The sequence below is a fragment of the Scylla paramamosain genome, chromosome 33 (assembly GCF_035594125.1).
Source record: "Scylla paramamosain isolate STU-SP2022 chromosome 33, ASM3559412v1, whole genome shotgun sequence".
Classification (NCBI taxonomy): domain Eukaryota; kingdom Metazoa; phylum Arthropoda; class Malacostraca; order Decapoda; family Portunidae; genus Scylla; species Scylla paramamosain.
Genome location: NC_087183.1, coordinates 13794872 through 13817367, shown reverse-complemented (window position 1 = coordinate 13817367; position 22496 = coordinate 13794872). Strand labels below are relative to the sequence as shown.

At 46.7% G+C, this 22496-nt stretch overlaps 3 protein-coding genes across 3 annotated transcripts; all 3 read right to left on the bottom strand.

Annotated features, from left to right (window-relative positions):
* Positions 1-4103: 4103 nt before the first annotated feature.
* LOC135089462 (uncharacterized) lies at positions 4104-5700 on the bottom strand. Its single transcript, XM_063985042.1, is given in 3 exon segments — positions 4104-5230; positions 5232-5587; positions 5689-5700. Coding segments are annotated over 3 exon segments (936 nt in total). The 3' UTR covers positions 4104-4662.
* A 1960-nt stretch (positions 5701-7660) lies between these two features.
* Positions 7661-8940, bottom strand: LOC135089436 (eggshell protein 1-like). The gene is made up of 2 exons (XM_063985018.1): positions 8790-8940; positions 7661-8650 (listed from the first exon to the last, which is right to left on the bottom strand). The coding sequence occupies exons 1-2, from the start codon at positions 8799-8801 to the stop codon at positions 7799-7801; spliced, it is 864 nt and encodes a 287-aa protein (XP_063841088.1). The 5' UTR covers positions 8802-8940; the 3' UTR covers positions 7661-7798.
* Positions 8941-12880: 3940 nt separating this feature from the next.
* LOC135089437 (uncharacterized) lies at positions 12881-14199 on the bottom strand. The gene is made up of 2 exons (XM_063985019.1): positions 14099-14199; positions 12881-13832 (listed from the first exon to the last, which is right to left on the bottom strand). The coding sequence occupies exons 1-2, from the start codon at positions 14108-14110 to the stop codon at positions 13035-13037; spliced, it is 810 nt and encodes a 269-aa protein (XP_063841089.1). The 5' UTR covers positions 14111-14199; the 3' UTR covers positions 12881-13034.
* Positions 14200-22496: the final 8297 nt, after the last annotated feature.

Sequence of the window (22496 nt, the reverse complement as noted above, 5' to 3'; positions counted from 1 at the left end):
CTTCAAAACCGGAGAAAAAGAACGATAAGTAAAACTAAAATAACGATAAACGATACTGAAACATACAGAAATACTGACACACACACACACACACACACACAGACACACATACACACACACACACACACACACACACACACACCAGGAAGCAAACATAAGTACCACCGTAAAAGCACTTCTGTGACAGACAAATAAGTGCATGTGAAAAAAAAAGGTAATAATAATAAAAAACTTTCCCATGACAGCGGGCTCACACACACACGCGCGGGTAAAAAGAGAGAGCAAATTGAGGAATGCACAACGCAAGGCAGTCCTTACGAAACCCAATTAAGTTAGTAAATTATAATAGTCACTCCACCACCACCACCACCACCCCCACCACCAAAACCACATTTACACCACACCACTAAACCACACAAGCACTCCCACACCAAACCACTCCATCACACCAACACCAAACCAGCACCACCAAATTAAGATCAAATCACTAAACCACACCACACGCCACCATCACACCACCACATCAACACCACCACCACCACCCCAAACGTACCAACACCAACCAACACCACCCCACCAAACCACAGCACCACCGCCACCACTACCACTACCACCACCACCGCAGCAGACCTTCCTGGAAAACGGAAATGCCACAAAAAGGTCTCTTCTTCGGCTCCTGACGGGTCTGGAAGCACGCAAAGTGATACAAAAACCTGAAGGTGATGAAGATGAGGCGGATGGACCGGTTCTCATTGTTACAGAGAGAGAGAGAGAGAGGAGAGAGAGAGAGAGGAGAAGAGAGAGAGAGAGAGGAGAGAGAAGAGAGAGAGAGAGAGAGAGGGAGAGAGAGAGAGTGGATTTTTTTTCTGCACCATCATCTGACTGGTTACTATACTTATTTCGTCTTCATCTTCTTTCTCTTCTTCTCTTCTTACTTTTACACCATGAGGTTTTTCTTTTCTTTCTTGTTTGTCTCGTATATTTCTTTTTTATTAATTTGTTAACTGGGAAAACAATTAATCTGCATTTCTTATATTTGAACAACAAGCGGCATAATTAGTGCCAAGGTGGGACGGAGTGGAGGTGGTGGCAGTAGTAGTAGTAGTAGTAGTAGTAGTAGTAGTAGTAGTATAAAGAATGATAACATGTGATAGAAAGCGGAAGCAAGAAGCAATAAATCTGAAAGTGACAAAAACCAACAACATCACCAACACCAACAATAACAACAACAGCAGCAACAGTAAGAGAAGCAGTAGCAGCAGTAGCGCCACCACCACCAGCAATAACAACAAAACACCCGCATAAACATCTATGACGATATCAAAATAAACTGTAAACTTTCACATATTTAAGGTGGGAGAAAGTCACTACTCATCACCACCACCACCATCACCACCACCACCATCACCACCAACACGTGCACCACTCCCTCCCCCCACCCACCATCCACACCCGGTCATGAATCTCACCACGCAACGCCAAGCAAGCATCATGAAGGATGGTGATGAGGCAGAACGGTCACGCAACACCTGGCAGAACAAGCAGGTAAGGGAAAGGTGAGCTTCTTTGAACCATCCACTAAACAATGAAAAAAGAAAACAGAAGTAGCAAATGATAAAATACAGGACCACATTCTGACACTACCCCGCACCTCCACCGCTACTTTCAAAAGGCTCTATTTAAGATGACACGGGTATTTAAGGCTGTTTTTACGGTTCTAGAGGCAGACTAACAAGATTTCTGTATGATTAACGGGAGAAACATTCTTAAGAACGCTTCTGATCATCTGTGTGGCCTTGGAAAATAGTCGTGGTGAGAGAGAGCAATAGGTTTCTGAATACTAGTCACACACAGATGATCTCCCTGCCCTGCGTTCACCTGCCTCACGTTGACATTGATAGAAAACGTAACGTAAGCATTCAAGGGGAACTCATAAAAAAGTGTTGCACTAGAGAAGGTTGAAATTTTGGTATTGCAGTAGTAAATGTCATGAGGAGAAAAGGTTTGTGGTATAAATTCACAACTTTGGGTTAAGCTTATTGACAGAGGAGGAGGAGGGGGCGGTTGTTAGGGTGGGAAGGAGGAGGAGGAGGAGGAGGAGGAGGAGGAGGAGGAGGAGGTGGTGGTGGTGGTGGTGGTGGTGGTGGTGATGGAGAAGAAGAAGAAGATTATGATGATGATGATGATGATGATGAAGATGATGATGATGATGATAATAACGATAATGATAATGATGATAACGAAAAAAAAAAAGAGAAAAAAATAGCAATAATCATGTGACGTGTTTTCTCTTCCTTCCTTCCTCCCTTCGTTTTCTCTTCCTTCCTTCCTCCCTTCATTTTCTAACTACCAACCCCACGTGAATCTAAACCAACCTCAAAACTGTTCCTACAAGCACAAAGCAAAAAAGAAAAAGAAGATTAATTTCTAACCTTAAAACAGAACAACTGACAAAGATACACCCCACCACGACATCGTTACGGTGGCATCATCTCGGTCAAGTTAGCACGAGGAAACCTGACAAATATTACATACGCCAGAATCAATTAAGGTAAACAGACCAGTCACTCTGTCAAACACTAAAGTAACAGCTGACATCATCAACACCTGCATAAAGAGACAGATACTGATGTCACTGAAGTAGTAATGGGAGGGGAGGGAGGGGGGAAAAGGGAGGAGTTTTCAAGTTAGCGTGTGTGTTTTAAAAGATATATTGTTTGATATTATACAACAGACTGACGGGAGTTGATAATGGGGTCGATTTTTTAATGGGCTGACTTATTAATGGGTTGTTTTTGTTAATGGGTCGAGTTGCTAATAGGCCGAGTTGCCAATGGGTCACTTTAGTAATAGGTTGAGTTAGTAATGGGTTAAGTTTAAGGTTTAAGCTGTTAATGGGTTAAATTGCTGATGGGGTCGAATTGTTAATGGGCCGAGTTAGTAATGAACGGAGTTGGGTAATGGGTCGAATTAGTAACGGGTCGACTTGGTAATAGGCTGAATTGTTCATGGGTCGAGTTTGTAATGGGTCGAATTGCTAATTGGTCGAGTTTGTTAAGGAACCGAGATGACTAGCCTTTCTTCCATCACTATCATCATCATCATCATCATCATCAAAGAAATAATAACAACAATAATAACAATAACAATGGCTACCTATGCTTCATTATAAGAGAAAAAACAGCAATAGGCAACGTGCATTCTCCTTTCATCATACGAGTAAATAATAATGACGAATCAGGTTTCATCATGCAAGATAACCAGAGTGCGTATATTCAGCCCCGCCATACAAGGGAACGAGGCCAAGCATGTACAGAATCACTGCACGAGGAACACCCAGGCTACATGTGACTTGTCTCAAAAAAAAAACTCATCACGGTTCCAATACTTTTCTTTTTTTTTAATTAACGATCTATTTTTTAGTACTTTCATAATACACCACCGAAACTTACCAGGCAATAACAGAACTTCATACACCACACGGTGGCTGAAACATGTCAAAACTCGTCGGAAATTGAGGTAAATTATAGGTTTGACTTTGTAACATGACTAGCGGGCCAGAGGTTAACAGACACACACACACACACACACACACACACACACCATTGCTGTCACTTTCACACACTCACCACAGAGTCACCGTGAAGGCAGTGCTCTCCTGGCAGTCCACACGGGTCGTCAGGTGAGAAGAAACCGAGAAATATTCACTTAGCGGCCATAAAAATCTTGTAAGAACTGATGGACAGGTCGCCCCACTCCCCACTCCCTCTTCCCTCTCTGTTTACACTCACTGCCTTCCCGCCCCTGGTTCCCGCCTCTCACTGCTGCCACCTGGTGTTTGTTTCCCGATTTATCTAATTGCTCGTACAGGGTTACACTTACTTTAGCTTGTTATTCTTTGTTGATATTGTTAGAGTTTATTAATAACATAATAGGTGTTATTTTATTGTGAGTTAATAAAGTGTTTTATATAGGTTCAGTAACTACTAAGTAACAAGCGATCTCTCTCTCTCTCTCTCTCTCTCTCTCTCTCTCTCTCTCTCTCTCTCTCTCTCTCTCTCTCTCTCTCGTCTCAGGAAGACAGCAACACGACAGTAAACGTTTGTCACATTTATTTTCCCGTCATCGGATCGGGTCGCAGTCAACACGAGTCACGCAAGAATCAACAAGTTAAAGACCTGAGAAGGAAGAAAAGGGAATCTGCCGCCGGAGGAGTCGCCCCCAAGGCTGGCTGGAGCACATCAGGGGTGGAAATAGACGCTTGAAGGAGGAGTGGGCGCTGGGGCAGTGTACTCGCTGCTGCCACCACCGAAGCCACCCGCCACTGCCACCGCCAAAGCCACCACCACTGCCACCTCCGAAGCCACCGCCGCTGCCGCCTCCGCTGCCGTAGCCGCCATCGCCGCTACCACCGCCGAAGCCACCTCCGAAGCCACCACCACTGCCACCTCCGAAGCCACCACCACTACCACCTCCGAAGCCACCGCCGCTGCCGTAGCCGCCATCGCTGCTGCCACCCTCCGAAGCCACCACCACTGCCACCCTCCGAAGCCACCGCCGCTGCCGTAGCCGCCATCGCTGCTGCCACCTCCGAAGCCATCACCACTGCCACCTCCAAAGCCACCGCCACTGCCGCCTCCGCTGCCGTAGCCGCCATCGCCGTTACCACCGCCGAAACCACCTCCGAAGCCACCACCATTGCCACCTCCAAAGCCACCGCCGCTGCCCGCCTCCGCTGCCGTAGCCGCCATCGCCATTACCACCGCCGAAGCCACCTCCGAAGCCACCACCATTGCCACCTCCGAAGCCACCGCCGTAGCCGCCACTACCGACGCCGCCGTTGCCGCCATTGCCATGACCACCACCACTGCTGCCGCCACCGTAACCGCCACCGATGCCAGTACCGCTGCCGCCGCCGCCGCCGATGACGCCTCCAGCGCTGCCCTGCGACGCCGTGCTGAGGGCGGACTGCAGGTCGCCTCCGGTGGGCAGGGACGGGTTCTCTCCATCGGCGTAATTGACGAAGAAGATCTCTGGCGCCTGCTGCTCGGGTGCCGGCACGTGGATCACCTGCTGGTCCTGCTGAGGCCTCTTGCTCAGCAAGTACACCACGTTCTTCTGCTGAGGGGGAGGCACCACGACGGGCTGCTGGTCAGCGAGATCCCCAGGAGTGTGGATGAAGATGATGTTGTGGTTTACGCGGGGCGGGGGGCACTGGGGAGCGGTTCCCCTCGATGGGTTCTACATCAGGGGCGCGGTAGACGTACAGGTTGCGGGTCACCAGGGGCGTGACGCAGCTACCGTCAACGTGACGCACTTGGCCAGCACCACAAGACCCTCCTCCATTACCACCCCCATAACCTCCTCCTCCTCCTCCTCCAGAAGAGACGCCTCCTCCAAAGCCTCCTCCAAAGCCACCGCCAAAGCCTCCACCGCCTCCTCCTCCACTGCCGTATCCTCCTCCTCCTCCGCCACCGCCGCCGCCGCCGCCGCCGCCACCGCCGCCGCCGCCACCGCCGCCGAAGCCTCCTCCGCCGCTGCCATAACCCTCGGAGACGACCGCCCCGATCACTGAGGCGAAGATAATCTGTGGGAAGATGGTTTGGTTACTCAAACTGTTGCGTCACCACAAGCAGTTGATGAGTTCATCAGTATTGCCAGGAAGCACTGCGGCGGGCAAGCACTCACCAGGAGCTGCATGGTGAACTGCAATGTTAGTCCACCGCCGCAGACGGTATTATATAGGTCCGGCCTTCCCTTACTTCCTCCTCTCCTCCCAGCCACTGGACGTCATCCAGCCAGAGGGGGCGTTTCTCCCTTCTAGTCATGCTATATCATGAAATTTGATGTGCCTCATTTATGACTGCTTGCACGCACGCACACACAAACACAAACAATCACTTTTTATAGAGTTCAACGAAGGAAAATTTTCTCTACGTACGACGACTTTGGTGATATACTCTGCTCCGTGTTTTTGATGCCATCACACCGCGCACGTCCTATATGAACTAAATACACGAGAAAATTTATTTCAGCAGAGGGACACCAGCCGACATCATCAACTCTGCAAAAAAACAAAGTGATACTGGTGCCCTCATGAGAATTGTTCAGGTAATGAGGATACATATCATAGACAAACTAATCGATTCATCTCTATAAAGCTAACTTCTATTATGCAGATGTCAGATTCAGTGTCCGCACCAGTGGTAACTCAAGTTGGCAAAAACAGGGTGAAATAGCTTTGGAAATACGATCCTTTTATTGCCTGGCAGTAGTCATGTGATCAGTTATTATGATAGGCTGACTTCTCTAGTTTCAAGTCTTCCCCTCTAGATGGCAGGAACTTGGCGCCAGCCAGCCTCCTAATAGCTGTTCACCATGCCTTGGAAGGAACTTTTGTTTCATATTTTACGTGAAAAACGACCTTGTGATTTTGAGCAGTGGTTCCTGAAAGAGATGAAAAGACGAAGAAGGCATTCATGATATTAGAATAAAATTAAATAAGGCAGAAAACTAAATACAAGAGAAATCTAAACTGGGCTGAGTGATAGGTTCCGTGATGCAAGAAAATTTAACTACGCACGTTTAGCTTCACAAGGGCAAAACAAAAATAATGATAATATTAAGATAAATATGAGTAAGATAACAGGCTATGTATGCGTTGCTCAGAATACAAAAGAAAAAATAAAGAATAGAAATTAACGTACAATGCAAATACAGCACAATGTAGCTACAGTGAAAGCACTTTAGAAATTGAAATGAATCTCAGGTTAAGCTTTGAAACATGACTTTGGCGGGTCAGTGAATAACACACACACACACACACACACACACACACACCATTGCTGTTACATTCACGCACTCAAAAAGGAAACGAGAAACATTCACTCAATGGCCATAAAATTCTGATACTTGTAAACGATGGACACACCGACGCTCTCTCTCTCTCTCTCTCTCTCTCTCTCTCTCTCTCTCTCTCTCTCTCTCTTTCCTCCCGCGCTGCATACGAGTTCATCCACTGCCTTCCCGCCTCCCAGTGCTGCCATCTAGTGTTTGATTCCCGCCTCGCAGTGCTGCCATCTGGTGTTTGATTCCCGAGGTCTGTTATCGCTACAGTTTTCTAAAGCCAAAGATTTCTGTTTTCTACGGACCAGACCTTAAAAAAAAAATTGAAAGAAAAAATAAAACCAAATAAAATGTATGAATGAATGAATAAGTAAACAGATAAATGAGTAGATAAATAAACATATATAATAAATCGGACAAAAAATCTGCGGGTACTACAAAAAAAGATGAACTAACATCACTGGGCTGGCTGCTATAGGAAATTTGAGAAATCTATTCGTATGTTCCCCAAAAAACTTCTTCGAACTTGTAACAGGAAGGGATGTGTGGAACTCCATTTGATATTTCGTCGTTTTTTTTTTAAGCTTGGGTTATTTGGTTTCTGACTTTTTTTTCCGCTTGTCGTCAATGTAGAGTCTTTCATTATGTGATAGGTTTTGTTTGAATGAATCCATCAAGGGATTCGCTAAGCTTCGAAATTATTGTATATATATAAGATTCTCTCTCTCTCTCTCTCTCTCTCTCTCTCTCTCTCTCTCTCTCTCTCTCTCTCTCTCTCTCTCTCTCTCAGGAAGACAGCAACAAACTCATAACATACATTTGTCACATTTATTTCCCTGTTATCGTGTCAGGCCGACACGAGACAAAACAAGAACCAATAAGTTAGGGACTACAAAAGACAGATGAGGGAGCGTGCCGCCGCAAGCAACACCGCAAGAGTGGATGGAACAGCTTATGGCTGGGAATAGGCGCTGGAGGGAGGAGGTGCCGGAGCGCTGTACTCGCCGCTGCCAATGTTTCCACCGCCGAAACCACCTCCAAAGTCACCGCCGCTGCCGCCGCCGCCGCCGCCGCCGCCGCCGTAACCGCCACCACTGCCTCCACCAATGCCCCCACCGCCGCCGCCGCCGCCGCCGCCGATGACGCCTCCAGCGCTGCCCTGAGAGGCCTTGCTGAGGGCGGATTGCAGGTCGCCGCCGGTGGGCAGGGACGGGTTTTCTCCATCGGCGTAGTTGACGAAGAAGATCTCTGGCGCCTGCTGCTCGGGTGCCGGCACGTGGATCACCTGCTGGTCTTGCTGAGGCCTCTTGCTCAGCAGGTACACCACGTTCTTCTGCTGCGGGGGAGGCACCACGACGGGCTGCTGGTCAGCGAGATCCTCGGGAGTGTGGATGAACACAATGTTGTGCTCCACGCGGGGTGGGGGCACTTGGGGGCGCGGCCCCTCGATGGGCTCCACGGCTGGGGCACGATACACATACAGGTTGCGGGTCACCTGGGGGGTGACGCAGCTACCGTCAACGTGACGCACTTGTCCAGCGCCACAAGATCCTCCTCCATTACCACCGCCATAGCCTCCTCCTCCTCCTCCTCCCTCTCCAGAAGAGAAGCCTCCTCCAAAGCCTCCTCCAAAGCCTCCGCCGCCGCCTCCTCCACTGCCATATCCTCCTCCTCCTCCTCCTCCGCCGCCGCCGCCGCCGCCGCCGAAGCCTCCTCCGCCGTGAGAGAAGCTGCCACCAGAGGGCGCGCCGTAGATCTGCTGAGTATCGCAGACGACCGCCCCGATCACTGAGGCGAAGATAATCTGGGGGAAGGTGGTTTGGTTACTAAAACTGTTGCGTCACCACAAGCAGTTGGTCAGTTCATCAGTAAATCAGTCAGACAAACTACGTGCCCCGCCGCGTTATGACAGCCAAGAAGCACCGCGGCGGGCAAGCACTCACCAGGAGCTTCATGGTGAAGTGTGATGTCAGTCCACCACCGCAGACGGTATTATATAGCTCAGGCCTTCCCTTACTGTCTCCTCTCCGCCTACCCAGTTGACGTCATGCGGTCGGAGGGGGCGTTTCTCCCCTCTACTGACGATGCAAACTAATGCCCTTCCTTTCTATCTTCCTTTTACACACACACACACAGACACACACACACACATACACACACGAGCACGTCCTCAAATCTGTTTATACATTCGCCTGCTGCTTTGTGACGAGGTGATATTTACTTAAGAAGAGCGATGCCGATTTTTTCAGAGACGTATTAGTGGCATTTCTCAAGGGCGTGGCTGGAGACGTCAGTCCCCAAAACACACAGTACTGATCCCTGTGTCGTCTCCTTTCACTGTATTCCGCCGTCATGCTTCCCTGCCTCGTCTTTGCTCCCTCTCCTCCACAAACAAACGTTGAATTGTCCGCCATCAAAGTGTCACTCTCTCTCCTTCCTCCCTCTCCCTGACCTCGTCCTGCAGGATCTAGGCCTTTTACCTTGCTTCTGTCCAGAAACTTTATCCTTTGCAAATTCTACGACGAAAAGAGAGACTGCGGCTGTTCCCTCTTTTCTTTTCTTCTCTTTCGTTCCTTTCTTTTGTGTTTAGTTTACTTGTTTACTCTGTTTTCGTTTTCTGTTACCCATTTCCTCTTCTTACTTCCTTTCTTTACTTTTTCTTTTCTTCATTGCTATGTACATATCCTTTTCTCTTTATCTTTCTCTCTATTTATTTTTCCGACTTTATCTATTGACAACATGACTTGTTATCGAGTGAATGATTATCCTCTCTCTCTCTCTCTCTCTCTCTCTCTCTCTCTCTCTCTCTCTCTCTCTCTCTCTCTCTCTCTCTCTCTCTCTCTCTCTCTCCGTCTGTCTCTGTCTCCCAACGCAGGTAATACAATTAAACTATATAAAGACATCTTCCCGTGCACACCTTTAATTAAGCCACATACGGAGACACAGGTGTACTTAGCTTTCGCCAGACTTTTGTTTTGGTATTTACGAAGAGGAGCTGTCACGACGCCTTTCCCTCCTTCTTAAGTCTTAGCAGGGGTGCTGCACCTTTCCCTCGTGAAGAAAGACTGGGCATTACTCGTACTTTCCACACACATACATTCGCACACATACATACATAAGTCGTTCGGTTCGCAAACGTGAAATGGTGCGCGTACCGTTTCTCGAACCTGTACCTTATATGGAGCTTTGCGAAATGGAAGGGGCCCGTAGAGAAGTGAGAGGTGACTAAAATTATACGTAAGATGCTACCTTCTTAACACACCTGAGCTGCCCGACTCAGGTAAGGCGGTAAAGAGAACGGTGGTGTGGTGTCTCTCTCTCTTTCTCTCTCTCTCTCTCTCTCTCTCTCTCTCTGGAACGATGTACACACTCCAGACTTATCAGGTATTTCCATATATGTAGTCAATGGCCTTTTAAGTGTTAGATCCATCGGTAAATAGAAATAAACTTCCTCCCAATACTTCACGTTGCCTTATGAGGTGTTTTGTATGTTCGACTGTTTTCTTAGTGCTGGGTTTTCTACAGGACGTTCTCTTCTAAAGGAGACTTGAGTTTATGTATTCTTCAGAGCAGCTCCTCACCTAACAGTGCTTTTATGAAATGCTGGTAAATGGTTAGTCTTGTTACAACTACGCCAGGTAGAGGTCATGAGACTTCCTACCTGCGTCCACCTCACAACCAGAAGGAATAAGAATTGTCTAGAATGAGTGAACGGCAAGACATTGTAATGCTCAAAGAATAGAGAATGTCTGCCATTTATGGACTAAAGAGTGTAATGATGAAATATGTTAATGCTTGTTTGAACTAAGTGAAAGGGGTGGAAAAAAAGTGTAATGGTAAGAGATATTGAAAAGAACAGTATCGTCTATGGCAGTGAGGGGCAGCGGTGTAAGGGTTTGCAACTGTTGGCAGGTAAGGAGCGAGTAGCAGCGGGATGACCCTTTAGACCCTTCAAACCCCTTGGACCACTTAGAATGCTTTCCCACGACGCCAACATAGCAATGTCGTCACGGCGGCGCTGCCATGTTTGTGCATCAGTTCAAGTGCGACCTCTCACAAGTGGTAGCAGCAAGTGGAGAGGCGCTGTGATGTTCCCGGTGGTGAGGCGAGGCGATTCCGTGTAGGCCAAGATGTTTATAGGAAGAGAAACGAAGCTATTCATACGAGACGCGACTTTCAGTGTGACTAAGCGAGTGATGAAAGTGGAGACTTGAATACCAAAGCCTAGAATTCTGATTTCCAGACTGAACATTGCACTTTCGAAGGTGAATGGAAGCTTGCTGTGGGAATTTGAACCACAACGATCAAGATTGATAACTCTTGTTGATTGACCCCTTAAAATAAAGTGAACTCAATTATTTTCGGTTTTTACACTTTGCGATGACGGTGATATAACAGCTTCCGCAACATGACAATTACTATCGAGACTCATATCCGTTAATAGCGCGAGTGGCGATCAGGAAAGGCGGTCAGACCAATTCGGACGCAGCACCGGAACACGAGGCGACTTCATGAGAAAGTATCGAAGAGTGAAGGACTTTGAAACTCTTCATAGAATATCAACTTCGTACAGGACACGTGGGAAATAAAGATGAGAGGAATAAAAAGGAAAGGCATGGAATCTAGGAAAAACGGAAAGTATACATATTAAAAAAAAAAAAAAAAGGGGTTCCTAGTTTGTTCTTCCTTTGTGTTCTATTGACAAACTGGCCAAGTCAAGCCTGAGAGAAAGGAAAGTTAGGAAAGACACTATTCTAGACTGGGCCATTAAGGGCTGCTAATGATGATGATGGTGGTAGTGGTGATGGTGGTGGTGATGGCGATGATGGTAGTGGTGGTGGTGACGGTGATGATGGTGGTGGTGGTGGTGGTGGTTTTGGTGGTTTCACTCTTAGTTATTCTGTGCAGTTTAGTAGTTATTAACCAACACGTTCTTAAAAAAAATGTATGATAGCATTCTCTCTCTCTCTCTCTCTCTCTCTCTCTCTCTCTCTCTCTCTCTCTCTCTCTCTCTCTCTCTCTCTCTCTCTCTCTCTCTCTCTCTCTCTCTCTCTCTCACCTCTTCTTCATTAATAACACTTATTTTCCTTTTTCTATTCATAGCATCTCTCTCTCTCTCTCTCTCTCTCTCTCTCTCTCTCTCTCTCTCTCTCTCTCTCTCTCTCTCTCTCTCTCTCTCTCTCTCTCTCTCTCTCTCTCTGTCTCTCACTAATAACACTTATTTCCACTTTTCTATTCATGGTGAGGCACGATACAAGAACACAAACTTCACTATTTATTTGGCAGCATTACATATACATTTATTTTTATGTGTGTGTCTGTGTGAACATCTTCTCGTGATGCACTGGAAGAAGCGGTGTTTGCTTAAGACAGGGAAAGTAAAAGGAGGAGGAGGAGGAGGAAGAGGAGGAGGAGGAGGAGGAGAGGGAGGAAAGGAGTAAAGGAGGAAAGGAGGGAGAGGAAGGAGGAAAGCAGAGAGTGAGGCAGTGAATGAGGCAGCAAAAATCTTTCCTATGATGAATTTCCACAGAGGTGAGAAGAATGGAGAGAAAGAGTTGAGGAGGAAAGGGAAGATGGAGAGACAGAGAGGCACTGGGGAATGAAACGTATGAAGGAAAGAGAAGAAAGAGAATAGATGAATGTGAGTGAAAGTAGGAGAGAGAGAGAGAGAGAGAGAGAGAGAGAGAGAGAGAGAGAGAGAGAGAGAGAGAGAGAGAGAGAGAGAGAGAGAGAGAGAGAGAGAGCAAAAGAAATGAAAACAAGAGAAGAGGGAATGGGAGAAAAGGAAAGCCGCACGGAAGCATGAGGAGTTGTTCGCTCATCCATAAACATGAGGCAATTTTCTCCTCTAAAATGTTCCCCAGGTGGAGAGGCGCCGCTACCTGGTCATGGCCCTTAATTTAACCCAGGTGCGCCTCCAGGTACGACTCACTCCCGCTCTGTGTCGCGTGTGTCACCTCATCACCCATCGCCACCCACTCATGCTGGTGGGTGGATGGGGAAGGGATGAGCAAGGTTGCAGGGAAACAAAGTGTCTAATTGTTTTTATAATTTATGCTTTTTGTAACAAGAATTGATATTATTACAATTGAAGCTCTAATCTGTAGTATTGCTCATGGCAGGTGTCCGACATAAATAGTGCGTCCAAGAGGGAGGACATAAATACGCTGTGTGTGAGAGTGTGCCGCTCAGGGCGTGGAGTACGAGCCTGAGGGAGGGGACGGGGCGCTGTATTCACTGCTGATGCCGCCGCCGCCGCCGCCGCCACCGTAACCGCCACCGATGCCACCACCGATGCCGCCACCGATGCCGCCACCGATGCCACCACCAATGCCGCCACCGATGCCGCCACCGATGCCACCACCAATGCCGCCGCCGCCGCCGCCGCCGATGACGCCTCCAGCGCTGCCCTGAGAGGCCTTGCTGAGGGCGGATTGCAGGTCGCCTCCGGTGGGCAGGGACGGATTCTCTCCATCGGCGTAGTTGACGAAGAAGATCTCTGGTGCCTGCTGCTCGGGTGCCGGCACGTGGATCACCTGCTGGTCTTGTTGAGGCCTCTTGCTCAGCAGGTACACCACGTTCTTCTGCTGCGGGGGAGGCACCACGACGGGCTGCTGGTCGACGAGCCCCTCAGGAGTGTGGATGAACACAATGTTGTGCTCCAAGCGGGGTGCGGGAACATTAGGGCGCGGCCCCACGATGGGAGCCACGTCTGGAGCGCGGTAGACGTACAGGTTGCGGGTCACCTGGGGCGTGACGCAGCTGCCGTCAACGTGACGCACTTGGCCGGCACCACAAGATCCTCCACCACCGCCATAGCCTCCTCCTCCTCCGCCGCCGCCGCCAAAGCCACCGCCAAAGCCACCGCCAAAGCCTCCTCCTCCCCCGAAGCTTCCACCGCCGTGGGAGAAGCTGCCTCCAGAGGGTACGCCGCTGCCGTAACCCACTTCAGCCACGGCTACTGCCACGGTAGCCGAGAACAGGACCTGTGAAAACAAGTAATCAACGATCACAGCCGCAGCAGCAGCATTCAGGTATCCAGTCAGTAAGTATGTAGGGCACCAGCACACAGCACATTCTTTGGCCCTTGCTGTCAAAGACCTGAAGAAGACAAGCATCGACAGATCACGAGGGAGCCGTCACGTGCTCGTCCTTCTGGCTCGAGGACTCAGGCAGTAGGTGAGGGAGGAGGCGAGATGTGAGATGGAGATAGGGAAAAGTGGTAACAGGACGGAGCGAGGGTGAGACTCACCAGAAGCTTCATGGTGAAGAAGAGTGTGCTGGTGGCTGGCCCGCGCACCCTTATATACACCAGCCTCTCACTCCCCGGCAAACATTGCTTTCCTTGGCGTCTTCTGCCCGCCACCCGCCCTCCCCCTCCCACACGCAGGATTCCGTCGAGGTAAACAAGTGCCGCTCCCGCCACCACGGCCTCGCTGGGCAAACACTCGCCGTGATTGGTCAGATTTAGTGGCCTTTATAGAAAATGGTCCACACGCTCTCTTCATAGAGTTAATGCCCTAGGGTAGATCCTCTCTCTCTCTCTCTCTCTCTCTCTCTCTCTCTCTCTCTCTCTCAGATTAACGTTTCTTCCATACCATCTCCAACAAACTATACAAGAAAAATTACACGAGAAAAAAATATATACCAGAAAGAAAAGAAAAGAAAAGAAGAAACATGAAGAGGAAAAAAAGAAATAGCGAAGAAAAACCAAAGAATTGAGAGAAACGTCGATAATCCTTCTATTTTCGCCTTCATCTTTTAGGATTTCACTAAAGAATGAAAGTAAAAGAGGAGAGAGAGAGAGAGAGAGAGAGAGAGAGAGAGAGAGAGAGAGAGAGAGAGAGAGAGAGAGAGAGAGAGAGAGAGAGCTCGTCACGGCTTTGGTTTGCTAAGATGTTGTGATGGATGAGTTAGACATAATAAGAAGATGAATATAGGGAGGGGGAGGAGGAGGAGGAGGGGGAAGAAGAAGAAGAAGACGAAGAAAACGAAGAAAAGAAGGAGAAGAAGAAGAAGAGAGGCCCTTTCACCCGCAGGAAGTACGTCACCTCCGTTACCACCACCACCATAACCACTGTCATTTCTCCACCACCACCATCATCACCACCAACAACCACCACCACCACCACCTCCGCTAATCCGTCAAGTGGCCTCAATCAGCCTTGTCGGAACTGCCATGCGAGGTGCAATTACCCAAGGTGTATTAACGAGCAATTATCGAGGAAATGAAAGTTAACAGCGAATCACATCAAGACGAGGGAAGAGCTGTCACTTGACGAGGAGGAGGGAGGAGGAGAACAGCAACAACAACAACAACAACAACAATAAGAAGAAGAAGAAGAAGAAGAAGCAGCGTGAAATGAGAAGAAAAAACAAGAATAAGCAACCATCACAGCAATTAAATAACCAAAACTGGTACAAAAAAAAAAGAAAAGAAAAATCGGAAAGCAAAAATGAAAAGGAAAAGAAAAAAAAGTGCTATACAATTAAAAAAAAAAAAGAGAAACTCACCCAACGGGGAGGAAATAGATAAAAGTGTCGAAGGGGAGAGGAAGAAGAAAAAAGAAGGATAAAAAGGTGAGTGAAAGTGACATGACAAGAGGAAAAGATGAAAGAAAAATCACAATAATGTAAGAAAAACGCCTTTAAACGCCACACTTGGAGAGAATACGAAGAAAAAAAAAAACGTTATTGTGTCTGTCGCCGAAAAAGGGAAAATATTTACCGCAGAGAGAGAGAGAGAGGAGAGAGAGGAGAGAGAGAGAGGAGAGAGAGGGAGAGAGAGGAGAGAGAGGAGAGCAGACATACATGCACACAAACAAACAAGCCAAAGAAGTGATAAACAAAAGAGAATACGAGCTCAAGAATATATTAATAATTCATTCATCCTTCTCTCTCTCTCTCTCTCTCTCTCTCTCCTCTCTCTCTCTCTCTCTCTCTCTCCTCTCTCTCTCTCTCTCCTCTCTCTCTCTCTCTCTCTCTGTAGTTATCTGTACGTCTGTCTATCTATCTATCTATCTATCTATCTATCTATCTGTCAACCTATAAATATATGTATGTATGTATGTATGTATGTATCTGTCTATCTATCTATTTATCTATCTACCAACACATGAATGTATCTATTCATCTAACAATATAACTATCAATTCATTTATATATGTATGCTAACTTGTGCTCATATTTTTCTCTCTTTTTTATTGACAAAATGATAACAATTGCTATTTGAACCTTTTCTTTTCAGTTCAGATACACGAAAGTTCAAATAACTCTCAAATCAAAACTAAAACTATGATATTTTTTTAGGCTCCATTGTTTCAAACTTCAACCAAAAAAATCATTCCTACTCTTGATATAATTATTGTCCCAGCCAGACCTGACCTGACCTGACCGGACCTAACCAAACCTAACCTAACCTGACCTAAGATATCATAAGGTAGGTTAATTGAGGGAAATCTTGTGGGGTATTTATGTTCTTTGGTGGATAATTACCTGGGGAGCTTACGGTACACGCTCCGCCAGGTCAGGTAAACTAGTGTCACTTGCCGTAACTTCAACATTGGCATACGTAAGTGCAAAGGTGCGTCATTTAGAGCAACTTAGCTCTTCCGGGGAGCAGGCAGTTATTTTTTTTTTTTTTTCGTTCCATTTGCAAACTTTTACATATGAAAAAAAAAAAATGTAAGACAATTTTTTCTATCATCCGAAAAAAAAATATGAACAAAAGATGATGAATTTATTAAGCAAAGAAGTATTTAAGTATTGGTTTCTAACATATTGATGGGGGAGGAGCCTTCGCCTCTACTATCCACTATCTTACCTCTCCTGCATTAGATAGTGTACTTTATCACAGGCAGCCTCCTCCGGGTCAACAGGTACGATATTGTTTGTTCTTCCTCTGTGTTCCCTTGTGTTCCTTTGTACGAGGCAGAGGATAAAGAAGAGAAATGTAAAAGATGATGATGATAATAAAGAAAAGTAATCATGAACTGGTACTCGTTTGCACAACCAACGAGTCCATTATGAAGAATTGCAAAAGCGTGTGTGTTGAATAATTTATTTTCCCTGCAATTTCCCTCAATTTCCAGCAACACGAGGACATCACGTTTTGCCAATATTTCTGGTAAGGGAGCAGAAGAGCAGGCATGACAAGTTTTGACGACACGGTTATCAGAAAAAAATAATCATTCTTTGTGTTAAAAAAATTAGTACCATCTCCGTAGATCATGGCTGGCAACACTGAGAGGCAAGGTCGGGGGTGTAGATGTAAACTGGTTGATGGTGGGGAGGAGGGCGAGGAGAGCAGGTCAATGTAAGGCAGGTACAACGTGTTACAGGGTGTAGGGTAAGGCGTGAGGGTCAGATGTGAGAGACAGGTATGTGTGTGTGTGTGGGTGTGTGTGTGTGTGTGTGTGTGTGTGTGTGTGTGTGTGTGTGTGTGTGTGTGTGTGTGTGTGTGTGTGTGCAAGTGGTGGTGGACAGGTGATGCGGCAGGCATGGTGTGGTTGGCATGCTGGCAGGTGTGCTGGGGGTCGGGGGCGGCGGAAGGTAAAAGCGCCAACTGGAGGTAAAGGGTAAGATGGAAAGTTCAGAGTGGTGAACAATTTGTATTCCGGGACGATAGGGATGCATGACTTAGCAACAGTGTTGTTATTTTTTCAACGGCAGGAGGAGGGAGCAACGAGCCACGGCTGACACACAACCAAGAGGCATCTCTGGTCCCTGCGCCACCTCTTTCTCTCTCTCTCTCTCTCTCTCTCTCTCTCTCTCTCTCTCTCTCTCTCTCTCTCTCTCTCTCTCTCTCTCTCCTCTCTCTCTCTCTCTCTCTCTCTCTCTCTCTCTGTGTGTGTGTGTGTGTAGGTCAACAGATAGTGTACAGGTTCAAGTGGCAGGTAAAAAGTGTTTATTGGAGAAGTACATGGCACAAGAAGCTTGTGTGACCGGGCATTGCGGTGCGTGCGGGACGCTTGCCGAGGGTGGCGACAGCACCGCCGCGGGCTGTCAGCGGTTTCGGTAAAGCGTGTGCGGAATTGTGTACTCGCCATCAAGGGCAACACTACCGGTGACCACCTCGCCGCTGCCCTGCGACGCCTTGTTGAGGGCGGACTGCAGGTCACCTCCGGTGGGCAGGGACGGGTTCTCTCCATCGGCGTAGTTGACGAAGAAGATCTCTGGCGCCTGTTGCTCGGGTGCCGGCACGTGGATCACTTGCTGGTCCTGCTGAGGCCTCTTGCTCAGCAAGTACACCACGTTCTTCTGCTGCGGGGGAGGCACCACGACGGGCTGCTGGTCAGAGAGATCCTCGGGGAGTGTGGATGAACACAATGTTGTGATCCACGCGGGGCGGGGGCACCCGGGGGGCGCGGTCCCACGATGGGTTCTACGTCAGGAGCACGATACACATAGAGTTTGGTGGTCACTTGAAGCGTGACGCAGGTCCCGTCAACGTGACGCACTCGGCCAGCGCCACAAGATACTCCTCCTCCTCCTCCTCCTCCTCCTCCTCCTCCTCCTCCCCCCTCCTCCTCCTCCCAGACAGGAAGCCTCCACCAAAGCCTCCTCCACCATGAGAGTAAGGCCCGCTGTCGTAGGAAACGTCTGCCGTAACGACCGCCAGCAGCGATGAGATGATCTGCGGGAGAAGGAGTCATGCAGGAAACATGTCAAATGTGACAGCAGGATGAGTGGTCGCGGCGGGGTGCGGCCAGCAGGGGTGGGCTGATGGGCGGGTGGGCGGGTGGGCGGTAACGGCTGGAGGCTGCTGTTGTGAAACTGTGAAACTGGCGCCATATTTCCAATACTTCACGGCGGCGGCATTAGCATGAGCAGCGCGGCCTCGCGGACGGCGGCTGGGAGGCAGACCTGGAGGCCGAGAAAGAGAAGAGTCGCAACAAGTAACGCGGAGGAAAAGCAGAGCCGAGAGAAAGCCAGCTCTTCATTGCGTCATCCACCTGCTTAGTCACAGCTCTAACTCCTCGCCTTCACTTGCCGCTCCGTACTCCACTTAGCACAGCCCTGGACGCCCGCCACGGCCTCTCCGCTGCGCCCATTGGGAAAGGCTTGGGCAATCACCGTCACTGGAGCGCCTGCAAGCAAAAACTCGGAAGCCGGGGAGGGGGGGGCGGGAGGGGAGGGTGAGAGGACCAGACTGGAGGAACAGAGTTTAAGATTAAAGGAGAAGAGGAAAGGAGGAGGAGCTGAGGGAAGGGGTGAGAGAAGACAGGAGGGCTTAAGAGGAGGAGCGAGAGAGAGGAAAGAGGAGGAGCGAAGGAGAAGGTAAAGAGGAGGGCGAAGGGGCAAAAGTCAATGAGAGGGACAAAGAAGAGGGGCAAGGAAGAGAGGAGGAAGGAGAGAAACGGGGAAAATTAAAGAAAAGAATGATGAAGATGAAGGAGCGAAAGGGAGAGAAGCGAAATTAAAGGACAAAGGAGAGAAAGAGACAAAAACAAAGGGGGAGAAGGGAAGAAGATGAACACAGTGAAAGAAAAAAAAAATAGTATTAAAGATAAGAAAGAGTTGATAGGAAAGGAAGGAAGGAAGAGGAGGAGCAAGGAGAGAAAGAAAGAAGGAGAGGATGGTGAAGGAGTGAAGGGGGCGACTCACTCCCTCCGTCACGCCTTTCAGTTTACGACCATTTGTCTCCCCCTTCATCTTCCCTCAGGCCACCCCCCTCTCCCTCCATGGCTACTGGATTTAACGAAGGGGGAAATCAGTGGGAGGGAGGAGGAGGAGGAGGAGGAGGAGGAGGAGGAGGAGGAGGGTGACACAAAAGGGGGGAGAGAGAGAGAGAGAGAGAGAGAGAGATGATTAACGACCTGTTAAGATGAGAATAAATATAGAAATTAATTAACAAAAAAGAGAGAGAGAGGGAAAACAACACAGAACAAACAAAAGAATGAGTCGTAAGCAACAAGGAAAATTTACAATAAAAATAAAAATCTACAAGTTGACATCAATTATTCATCAATTTCAAACCAGCAACATAAATATGAGGAAAACGAGAAAAAAAAAAATTGCAACGAAAAAAAATATAAAAAAAACGAAAACCATAAAAAAAGTATCATGATAATAGTGAAATAACTACATATATTAAGTCAAAATGCTATTTCTTAACACCTTGGCACGACACCCCAAGGAAAGATACAAGCGTGAATAAATACTAACGATTACTTTCTACCTATTAATAGACAAAAAAATAAATAAATAGATAAATAAATAGATAAATAGATAAATAAATAATAATAATAATAATGATAATAATAACAATGATAATAATAATAATAATAATAATAATAATAATAATAATAATAATAATAATAATAATAATAATAATAATAACAATGAAATAAAATAAATAAATAAATAAACAAAAATAAAAATAAAAATAATAATTAAATAGTTGCACGCCTCAGCTTCTCCACAGAATTTCAATCACCACAATATTTACATGTGCATCTTCAAACACACACACACTCACACACACACACACACATCTTTAGTGCTCAAGTAAAAATTAAACTAATTTAGAGTAATCCCTCAGTGTTGCTCTGATGCCGGTTTTCTTTCCCCCGTGAATGCAATAGATGGCGTTGCTTCACCCGGGAGGCGTGAAGGAAGAAAGAGATAAAAGCACATTACTGAAGCAGAGAGAGATGCAGACAAAGGAAGGAAAAAATGTGAAGAAAAAAGAAGAGAAGAGGAGTGGAAAATTAAAAAGGGCAGAGAAGTAAAACGGCAAATGTGGAGGAAAGAGAGAGAGAGGATTTAAAAATGAACGAAGGCAGAGGAGTTTAAAAATAGAAGAAGGAAAAATGCAGAGAGAGGAAAAAAAAAGTTAAAAATGAAACAGAAAACAGAATATGAACGGAAAAGGAGTGTAAAATTGTATAGGCAAGAAAAAATAAGATAAGAAAAACTACGAAAGAATATTAATGAGGGAACGAAGAAGAAAAAGAAAAAGAAGAAGAAGAAGAAGAAGAAGAAGAAGAAGAAGAAGAAGGAAAGGGAAAGGCTGCAATTGAAGAATCATTTTAAGATAAATGATGATACATACCAAAACAGAATGCACATTAACACATTAAAAAAGAAAGAAATAAGGAAAACAGAAAAAAATAAAACACGAAAAGAGATAATTGCAGGAGGGTAAATATTTTAGGAGACAGGGTAAGAAGAAGAAGAAAAAAAAAGAAAGAAAGAAAGAAAGAAAGAAAGAAAGAACGAAAGAACGAAAGAAAGAAAAGATGAAAAGATGAAAAGAAAAAAAAAACATAAAAAAGAAAGGAAGGAAGAAAGAAAGCCAGGACAGATACAAAGAAAGGAAGAAAGAATGAAGGATATGGACAAAAAAAGGAACGGAAAAAAAGAAAGAAAAGAGAAAGAACAAAAAATTGAACTGAAAGAAAGAAGGAAAGAAGAAAGAAAAAAACAAAAAAAACAAAAAAGGAAAAAAAAGAAAAGAAAGGAAAGGAAAGACAGACGAAGGAAAGAACAAAAAGAGAACAAGAACAAGAAGAGTTGCAGGCCTTAAGCAAAAGTGAAAGTAGCCATAACAAAATAATCTTCGAAGTCATTATTCATCAAGAAGGAAAGCAAATCAGTATGCAGGGGGAGAGGAGAGAGAGAGAGAGAGAGAGAGAGAGAGAGAGGAGAGAGAGAGAGAGAGAGAGAGAGAGAGAGGAGAGAGAGAGAGAGAGAGAGAGAGAGAGAATTACTGTATAAGAAGAAGAACAAGTGAAAGTCATACAATTAACTGAAAAATAAAGAAGAAAAAAGCAGAGACCAAGGTCGAGAGAAACCAGTTTTCTTTTTATTTCTCTTTCTTTTTCTTTTGTTTTTAAGATGAGTCAATGTTCTATAAAGTCAGATGACCCGAGCAGAGAGAGAGAGAGAGAGAGATGAGAGAGAGAGAGAGAGAGAGAGAGAGAGAGAGAGAGAGAGAGAGACCTATGTAGCTGAGTTAATACGTGAGTGAAGGGGAAGAACCGACATAAAGTGAGTGAGTGAAGAGGGAGAAGTAAGAAGTTGAAGGGGGAGAGAGGTAAGAGAGGGAGGGAAGAAGAGAGAGGGAAAGAAGAAAGATGAGGTGATAAGCAGTAAAGGCGCGAGAGAGAGAGAGAGAGAGAGAGAGAGAGAGAGAGAGAGAGAGAGAGAGAGAGAGAGAGAGAGAGAGAGAGAGAGAGAGAGAGAGAATGAACGAGCATCTCATAGACAGAGGTAATTATACAGGAAAAGATGGAATACCTGAGGAGAAGGAGAAGGGGAAGGAGAAGGAGAGGGGGAAGGAGGAGAATGAGAAGGAGAAGGAGAAGGAGAAAGAAAAGGAGGAGGAGAAGGAGGAAAGAAAGGGCACAACAAGCAAAGGAAGGATAAGAACACACACACAAAAAAAAAAAAAAAAAGAGGAGGAAAATTATCATGAGTAGATCAGGAAAGAACAGATGAGGAGGAGCAGGAGGAGGAGGAGGAGGAAAAAAAGGGCACAACAAGCAGAGGAAGGATAAGAAAACACATACAAAAAAAAAAGAAAACGAGGAGGAAAATTATCATGACGGTAGATCAGGAAAGAACTGGGGGAGGAGGAGGAGGAGGAGGAGGAGGAGGAGGAGGACGAAGGAGGACAAGTAGCGTGCCATCTCACCAGCAGGAAC